At 45.4% G+C, this 9,590-nt stretch overlaps 1 protein-coding gene across 1 annotated transcript; it reads left to right on the top strand.

Annotated features, from left to right (window-relative positions):
• Positions 1 to 1,367: 1,367 nt before the first annotated feature.
• On the top strand, positions 1,368 to 2,263 carry LOC117542942 (zinc finger protein 678-like; the record flags this gene model as incomplete). Its single annotated transcript, XM_034210839.1, has 1 exon — positions 1,368 to 2,263. A coding segment is annotated over one exon (697 nt), but the record flags the coding sequence as incomplete, so codon positions are not given.
• Positions 2,264 to 9,590: the final 7,327 nt, after the last annotated feature.

The raw sequence follows: 9,590 nt of genomic DNA, 5'->3' as shown, positions 1-9,590 counted from the left end.
TTTTCTTCTCAGTCTATTCTGCAAGTCGTCGCAGGTGGCTGAGAGGGCAATATCACGGTGGATCAGGTATCGGAGCGCCCTCTGATGCCGCACCGCTACGTCCTCGGCCATGCCGACTCTGTCCTCCAACTTTCCAATCCTCCCTTCATGTTCGCCCATTTGAACTTTTTATATCTAGCACCGTCTGTTCCAGTCGATCTAGAGACATTTTTGTTTGATTATGCCCTTCTTGATTTTTCCTTGCGGAGATTCCCCAGCTCACCCATCAACGTAACTTCATGGTCCGACTCGCACATGTTGCTATCTGTTGTCAAGCTAGCGCTAGCTGGGCTGGCCGGTCTCCGTTGTTTATCGTTTTTTTCCTTTGAGATATCTTGTTTGTTGGGGGCTTTGTTTCTGGTTGACGAGCTCATCATGCAGGAGTGCTCTTTCTTATTTTTTAAAACGTCTTATATTACTAGTTGTCTCTATTTTTGTGTATAGTCTGGCGGAGCTCCACTTCTAAGCTGCTGCTTCTCCAATGACGTCACCGGAAGTCCTGCGGTCGCTCTTAGCTCGTTCTAATGAAGGTACACACAGTTGAAGGCACAGCTCTTTGCAGCTTGCTAGCTGCTCTTCTCAGATTCTGCTGAGTCACACGTTACTGCCTCCTGGTGCCGCAGAGATTTCATGAAGTGAAGGAGGTTTCTTCTATAAAGCAGCTGTGGGCAGCAGATACTGTGAGAGTCACAGACATGAATACATAGGTCAAGGCAGACTGGTTCACAGGACTCTCCTGTTTTGCCGATCCGGTGCTTGAACAAATAACTCTACACCCCCTGGCCGAAAGTCCCCTAAACTGAAGTCCGAGGTTTGAAATATATATCTCAAATAATGTATGTATTTCCCCCACATAAACATAACAGTCTGCAATGAAACGGCTTGTCTCCTGTGCGCTCCACTTCCTACTTTCTCCTGCGAACGAGATACTTTCTCTTTTTTTTCTTCATTGCCCTCTAGGGGCTTCGTACAATACAAATGCAAATATTTTATTTTAAAAAGTAAAGTCCTTTGTCTCAAGTCATGAATACCAAGTCAAAGTCAAGTCGAGTCTTTTTATCAATGTTAGTCAAGCAAGTCTCAAGTCAAAAATATGCGACTCAAGTCATGTGACTCGAGTCAAGTCATGTGACTCGAGTCCCCCCACCTCTGGTATATACTGTGGTTAGAATATTGCTGTATTACTGTATCAATATAATAAACACAAACGGTTGATAAGTAGTATTTTGTTAACTCAAGGTTTATATTAAGTGAGTTTTTATTGTGTTAACTTGTGTATTTATGCTTTTTAGATTGACTTTCTCTCTTTCTCTGTCCGTCTGTTCTAGAAACCGAAGGAAAGAGAGACGTCACAGCTGTCAGCAATGTGACAAATCCTTTACAACAACTGGAAATTTAAAGAGCCACCTGCTTATTCACACAGGAGAAAAACCGTTCAGCTGTGAAGAGTGTGGGACAACTTTCGCTCAATCAAGTCATCTCAAAAGACATCAACGTATTCATACAGGAGAAAAACCGTTCAGCTGTGAAGAGTGTGGGACAACTTTCGCTCGATCAAGTCATCTCAAAAGACATCAACGTATTCATACAGGAGAAAAACCGTTCAGCTGTGAAGAGTGTGGGACAACTTTCGCTCGATCAGGTCATCTCAAATCACATCAACGTATTCATACAGGAGAAAAACCGTACAGCTGTGAAGAGTGTGGGAAAACTTTCGCTCAATTAGGTGTTCTCATATCACATCAACGTATTCATACAGGAGAAAAACCGTACAGCTGTGAAGAGTGTGGGAAAACTTTCACTACATCAAGTGCTCTCAAAATACATCACCGTATTCATACAGAAGAAAAACCGTACAGCTGTGAAGAGTGTGGGAAAACTTTCACTACATCAAGTGCTCTCAAAATACATCACCGTATTCATACTGGAGAAAAACCGTACTGGTGTGAAGAGTGTGGGACAACTTTCACTCAATTAGGTGCTCTCAAAATCCATCAACGTATTCACGCAGGAGAAAAACCATAGTGGTGTGAAGAGTGTGGGAAGACGTTTTCTCAAAGTATTCACCTTTAAAGTCCACGAGTGAATGCACACTACATTGTTTTGAAGAACTATGAGAGCCATGCCAGCTGTTTCCTCCTCCTGATGTCCTGAGAGCTGTAGTTATATGTTAAGAGTCTTTCTGAATTGAAGTCTCATTGAAATAAAGCTTATTTCATTCAAATGTGTCTTTTCTTCCGTGAGATATCTTTATGGATTTCCTTATGACTCAAGAGTCTGATTTTTAAAAGTGTTTTAATATTTCTGAGTCTGACTCAAGCAACTTAAATGTTTGCTTTTGGGCAAAGTCGTCTGAACATTGTGTACTGTGCAAGTAATGTGGCACTCTACCTTTGTCCATATATTTAGATAAACAAATTAATCCCCATTATTCCATTCAATAATTCATATTTCACGACTCACTGTTACTGTAGCACTGACCACTTTATTGTATAAAGTGCATTCAATTGAAAACACCAGTTTTACAGTTAAATTATGTACATCAAAGTATTTACATATAATAAATAGATAATTAAAGCCTACAATATCAGAGAAATTTGAATGTAACAATTGCACTGATGGCTCTGTGTTTTGTCACCAATATTATATTTTAGTTGGCACTGCCTCCACGGCTATGGTTATGGCATGATAGGAACTGCTCTGTATTCCTAAAGTTTGACCTTTCTGGCAAAATATTTAATTGATTGAGTATAAATGATGGCAACAGCATAAACTAAGGTAAACACAGGTACAAAAGCTCAAGTGGATACAAATCAGATGCTTTGAAACACATTCACTTTTGTAGATCCCAGGATTTATTTGTCATCAGCAGGTATGAATCAAATGTTAGGAGACTTCTTGTAAACTAACATTTGTTGTTATGCAAGTCAACAACAACGAGATCTCACTCCACTGCAGACGAAGAACAGGAATGATCCAGCTATTGAACCCAGTTGGATTCTTTAGGACTTTTCCTGAGCAACCATTCACCTTCATTGACTCAGTATAAAGGATGGCAACAGCAACAACATAAACACAGGTAAAAAAGCTCAAGTGGATACACATCAGATGTACAATTATGTACAGGGAGGCTGTGGCGCAGTGCGTTGGTGTTGGGATCAGGGGAGCACAGGTTCAAACCCCACTGCAGTCAGCATGTCGTTGTGTCCCTGGGACACTTCACCCCACAGTATTGAGTATGTAAGTCGCTTTGGATAAAAGCGTCGAACATGTAATGTACATAAAACAATTTACATTAATGACGTACATATATTTACAATATACATAATACATATAAAACTCAACATGAAAAATAAAAATGATAACAGCAAGTTGAAAAATATTTAAATGACTATTTACAATATTTACATAGCAGCTGTAACATGTTGGTAACTGTTGTAAACTGTGTTCTCTAGACACTTTGATGGAGACATCTTCTTCACAGGGCAGAAGACTTTGCGCCTGTACTTTTTGTGCCCCTGGGTGGGTTGGCCACAGCACGTGCACAACGGCAGCTTTTGAACACGGGACACTTTGGCTCCTACTCCCGAGGGCTCGTCCATCCCCTTGCGCTTGTCAAGCGTGGACCTTGCCCAGGATGAGGGAATGCACTCGAGAGTAGTGGGGACAGACACATCAGCAGACGGGGTTGCCTGAATGGCAGGCAGTAAGGGCATTGAGGAGGGGCTAGCAATGGCTGGGGTTGGCTGACTGGCAGGCAGGATGGGGCCAGGGAAAAGGGAGGGCACAGGTCTGGCGATGGTACTGGTGGCAGGCAGTATGGGACGTCCAGCAATGGCAGGCACGATGGGCCTCGTGGAGGGGCCAGCAATCGCCGGATTGCTGTGGATGGAGAGGGGGAGGGCAAAGGGCTGGGGTTGGTGGCAGTGACACAGCTGGCAGTGATATCTGAGGGTGTGAGAGAGGTATGATCATGTCCCTCCTTCCCTTCAATGACTTGGTCCCTGCCGTGCTGGGTGTCGGCACGTGCTGCATCAGTGGGTAGTCTGGTGGAGGGAGGACTGCTGGCTGGTGTGGCGCTGGAGGCAAGTGGGCAGAGGAAACGGAAGTGCTCTTTGAGAGCATCGCTGGCTGGTTGGTCGCACGCAGGTTGAGGAGACATTCTTTAGCGCAGATAAAGTCACGCACCGTCTTAATGTTTATCTTTGGCAGCGGAAAGCCTGCTTGAGACAAGACGGGATCGTCCACCAAAACCCGGTGCTGGATCCTCTCGTACGCCTTCAAGATAGTGGTCTTCTCTGGGCTTGTGCGAGAACCCTGTGGTGACTTCAACCACAGCAGTTTCACCAGCGTGTACATAAGCCTGTTGTTCATTGCACTAATGTCCTGTTGTGCTGGTGTGTAGCGAATGCCCATCTTCACGCGCTGTATCACAGCAGCATCGACAAGGTTGTGCCGTTTAGAGCGGCAGTACAGGGTGTTGCCCCAGTGCGTTCTGTACAGCTGGTTGAACTTCTGCTGCTGTTTGTCGTGGTCCTCCACTGCATTCCAGGCAGCCAGGATCGTGTTCCTCTGCTGGGTGACGAGGGACAGCTTGTCACCTACGAGACCCATCTCCACCAGCAGCGAGCAGAACCTCTCCAACTGCTGGAAGCCGGGAAGAGGGTTTTGACTGCAGGCATCCTCCTGTTAAAGAAATGACATGGAAAATGTGGGAAGTTGAAATGGATACATTGACCACTGATACAGTGCATTTTAATTTCATTCTAGAAGACACCAAGTCACTTACAAAAGCGGGCGGGTTGACACGTGGAGGTTTAGTCTGTGACGAGTGTGATGTGGGGCAGGATGGCATCCTTCACATTGTCTCCCTCGCAATGTGACTCCCCGTCGCTCTGGTACCTCGGGATCTGGAGTAGGCTGCCCGGGCTGAACCACCTCCTGGTCTGGACCGGGGCCATCGTGGATGATGTCCTCCCGTGAAAAGGGCCCAGATTCGGATTCACCATGCTCTGGCTGAAGAGGGATTCCAACCCCAGCAGCTCGTGGGAATCCACCTCAGCGGGGGCCCGGAGATTCTCCTCTACAGTCTCTCCAAACAGCTGCTGACAGCGGGTGTTGAGGCGGTGGATGAGAGGCGCTGAGTAGGTCCTGTGACGCCGTCCCTTGCCACCAAACACTGCGTCGGAGCTCCTGTCGCAGTTCCACCGTGCGATGCCACTGATCAGGTAAACCTGATATAGCCGTGCTGCACAATGGGGACCTGAGAAGAGGAGGGCAGCAGAGTAACGGAAAGCTTTTATTGTTGTGTAAATGTTAGTGTTTTATTGTTTACACCAAATCCATCATTAGATGCAACACAAAAGAAAAGAGATGGGCAGGCAACGTGTGCCATCTACAGATCAGCTTAGATATGTTGGTTATTACTGAGCTTGGGAAATGCTTATCTGCATCCTGGAATAACACGTAGGACAATTTTGAAGCGTACCTTATTTGTATGCACAGGCCAATTCAAAGGATTAATGTTCTCCTATTTGACATGTTCTATTTCAAGAGGATTCATTTGCTTTTAATTCCAACTGCTTTCCAGTTCCTACGCTTTTTGAAATTGTGCTTTTATTGCTTTTTATTATAAGACGTGTTTATTATTAGTGCCCGAGCACGGAGCGCTAGGACCCAACGGCGTCCTAGCACGAAGTGCGAGGAACCTATTGTTGTTTGCACATTTCTGCAAACTCCTCCTCGGAAAATGTTTGGAAAAATTCCAATCCAGGAGAAGTTCAGCGCATATCCAATGTCATGCTACACTGAGAAGGAATAGTCCTTCGCTCAAACGGCTCGTAGGCTAACGGAGAATGTACCATTTTTGACCATTTATATGTCAGATAACCTACTGACACCTGCCTGTCTGCCTGGCACATCAACTCTCACACACACACACACACATACACACACACACACATACACACACACACACACACACACACACACACACACACACACACACACACACACACCTACACACATTGTACAACAAACACACACAGCTCCTAAAGCATATCATAAGTATCAGGCTACAGCCCTTGGCAGCGGCGGCCGGCCCATAAGGGCTGCATATTTTTATTTTTAATGAACAAGGTAAATATCATACAATTGGTATCAGTAAAATGTATAATCTACAATAGCATCTCGTTTAAAATGGTGTTACGATGTCTAAAGTTACTGATAAGTCACATGTTTTCTGCCCGTGGCATTAGTTTATCATTACCGGGCGGAGCCCCCGAGACAAACAGCAGCAACCAGCACGTTGCAAAAGTCTCAATAGTAAACCTAATTTCAGCCAATCAGCGCCGTCAAATATTTTGGCCACGAGGGCGCTCACGTTGGCGCCCACGTTGCTTACGTGACGTGAGTTGTTTTTTAGACTCGTGAGTGACCAAGGTGACGCAGTATTTAGAATGGTGTGCAGGTGGAGTCGCCGGACCTCGGTCCGCACCCAATTCCGTGCAAGAGCTACTCTCCAATCCTTTCCAAAGGAGAAGTTTGGGAGATAAATTGATACTTAAAGACCTTGGACCGGACCAACCCGATTTGTATATATCACAGCAAGCTCGTGAAAAAGACAAAACGTATCAACGAGGCTAGCTGGATGCAAACAGGTAAATGCTATCTTTTGTTTCCCATGCTTGCTCTTCAAACAGCTACGAGATACAGATACTGTTCAGAAACTAGACAAAAGTTAAACAAGTACAAACCACAGACTGTCTGTGTCATGGAGAATACAGTCGCTGGTTGATTACATTTATTATAGCGCTTTTTCAATGACTGAAAGCGCTTTTACATATACACACATTACACATATATCATACATGCAATGGTCACTGTGGACAATACCCACAGGAGCAAGTTCAGGTGAAGTGTCTTGCCCAAGGACACACCGGCTTTACAGACGCAGCAGCGGCGGGTTTCACCCCTTGATCATTGCACAGCGCACTGCGCCACACCGTCCATCGAGGTCATCGAGGCGCTTTTACAAGTACACATTGATATCATACATGTACTGTGGACAATACCACAGGAGCAAATCCGGGTGAAGTGTCTTGCCCAAGGACACAACGGCCTGACGCAGTGGCGGCAGGAGCGGGTTTCGAACTGGAGTTCCCCAGCACTCCCCCTTGATCTGATGATCGGATGCACAGACCACTGCGCCACCCGTCCCTACAAATTTATGTAGGGACAGATTTATGTCTGTATAGGCCGTTGTTGTGAGTGTGGACGGTCGGAACATATATAACGTTAGCTTAGCCAAGCTCCATTCAGAAAACAAGCATTTTAAAAGGTTCTTCGCCTGCCGTCTGTCTGCAGACTTGTCAAAGCATTCATTCGTGGTTTTTACTAACCGGTATCAGTATGTGGTTACGTCGGCATCATTTAGAAACGTGTATTACAATTTAATCACGGTAAAATATGTTCATTATGTTGTAGTTGTAGCTCCCGAGCCAGCGCATCTTGTTTGAATGATGCGAGTAAACACAGCTGGCAGCTGCGGTGAAACTCGCGCGACTAGAGCGATGCGATAGGAGCGTTTAGAGCGAAGCGAATATTCGCATACTCACTATATCAAAAGCCCCGCCAAAAATATTTTCCACCAGCCGCCACTGGCCCTTGGCTTTGTAAATGAAAAAGTAGCAGTGACTGAGCCTCCGTACAGTAAGTGATGGCATAACCGCCTTGGTATACAGGGTACAGTGATGCGTAAGTCCTTTACAATTTGTCACAAATCTCAGTGCGCTGTGTTATGGAAATCTAAAAAACCCAATACTGTAGAGTACAAGTCAGAAAACAAATAAATGGTGAATCAGACAGAGTTGTCTTTCTGGTGATGTTTATTCGAGGCCTCAAACAAACATCAGATACAATAAAATATAGACACAGGTCTCACAGAGTATAGGATAGTCTGCGCGAGTGTGCGCAGTTCAATATGATAGCAAAGCTTATAAAGGGAGGAAAATGGTGGGAAGGTAAGAAATCTTCACACGGTCACATTGTTATTAGACACCTGGCCTTGAGCTGTAGAAGTTCTCGTGTGACTTTGTGTGATTCAACTCAGTAGTCAAAACAGCTCTGTGGCCTTGAAGTAGAGAAGATAGAGGCAAACAGCACATCTAACCAAATGAGAAGCATTTGGTTTAAACATATCAGGATATAATAAAAATGTCCACTACATTCTCCCCTTTTGATCATACTTGATCAATAAAAAAACAAATGACAGGATAGACTGATATAACACATCAATGAATACACTCCATCACTGGTTTAAGTAAACACATCCCAAATATATCATAGAAAACTGGCTGTTTTTGTGGAGGACAGGCTGGAAAAACCTTTCTTCAGTATTGGGATAATCAAACAGGTACAACTGATTAATATGCCAAAAATGATCGCCAGGGATGTAACTATCCTAGCCAGCCATGCTTGCCACCCCCCCCCCCCCCCCCGATGTAAGCCAGGCCCACCAGTCCCAGCCGCCTGCGTTGGATATGTCATCCGCTTTCATGTCGGCTAACAAGTTGTTAAGATGCAGCACGGTGTCAGTGATGTTCTTGGTGGCGTCGGGAATGTAAGTGCAACAGGAGTCACCGATCACATGACACAGGCCACCCTTTGAGGCGAACAAAAGGTCAAGAGCAAATTGGTGCTGCATGAGCATATTCCTAGAGGCTATTATGAATGGGGGCAATGCCTGGAAGCCTTGCTTCGTCTCGTAAGTGAGGTTCTCTAGTCGAACATGTAAGGTATCTATGTTATGGGCATTGTTTACTGTACCCCACCATGGAAACAAGCCACCAAAGAATTTAGCTCCAGTGGACGTCAGCTCTCTTTCGGGGTGTTGGAACTCCGGGTAATGATGTGTCGTGTACATTAAGGACGTGAGGACCGTGACTGCTGGATTCAAATCCACTAGAGTGCATGTACCTATCCAAACCCAGCATCACTGGGCCAGGCCAGTTGGAGGGAAATATGGTTAACATCAGGGAATGCTACGTTGGAAAGGATTCTTCCAGGGACACTGAATATGCAATACGAGATATTGTAAACACCGTAACTGCACTGTGCTATCTTCCCCATCCCTTAGAGTAATGTTACCAATCCCTGTCTTGACCAGCCCCTCTTCCCATGTGGTTCTCCCTGCTTTCCCCATGTACCTCTTAGATATCTCGATTTCGGCTGACATGCTGTGTGCTGACCATGGATACATAAAATATAGGACTAGTCCTAACACAACTATCATGGCAAATATGCAGAGGAACCATTTTATGATTGTCCAGGCTCTCCGGTAGTATTGCTCACGGTTGCGTCGTTTTCCCAGGCGAGCCGTCGTCACGAGGTGGGAATGCTCCATGGGGTGTGTGTGTGTATTCCCTCGGTCGATGTTGTGACACGGACAGTCAGACTCCGCACACCGGTAACACAAACGAGGAACCAGAGGGCATATGGAACCGCTCAGCTGGCACTCGCTCGTGATACCTTGTGTGTAGTGTGTTTTGGTG

The sequence above is a fragment of the Gymnodraco acuticeps genome, unplaced genomic scaffold (assembly GCF_902827175.1).
Source record: "Gymnodraco acuticeps unplaced genomic scaffold, fGymAcu1.1, whole genome shotgun sequence".
NCBI classification, from domain to species: domain Eukaryota; kingdom Metazoa; phylum Chordata; class Actinopteri; order Perciformes; family Bathydraconidae; genus Gymnodraco; species Gymnodraco acuticeps.
Note: the sequence above shows the minus strand (reverse complement) of the source record. Positions and strands in the feature narration are given on the sequence as shown.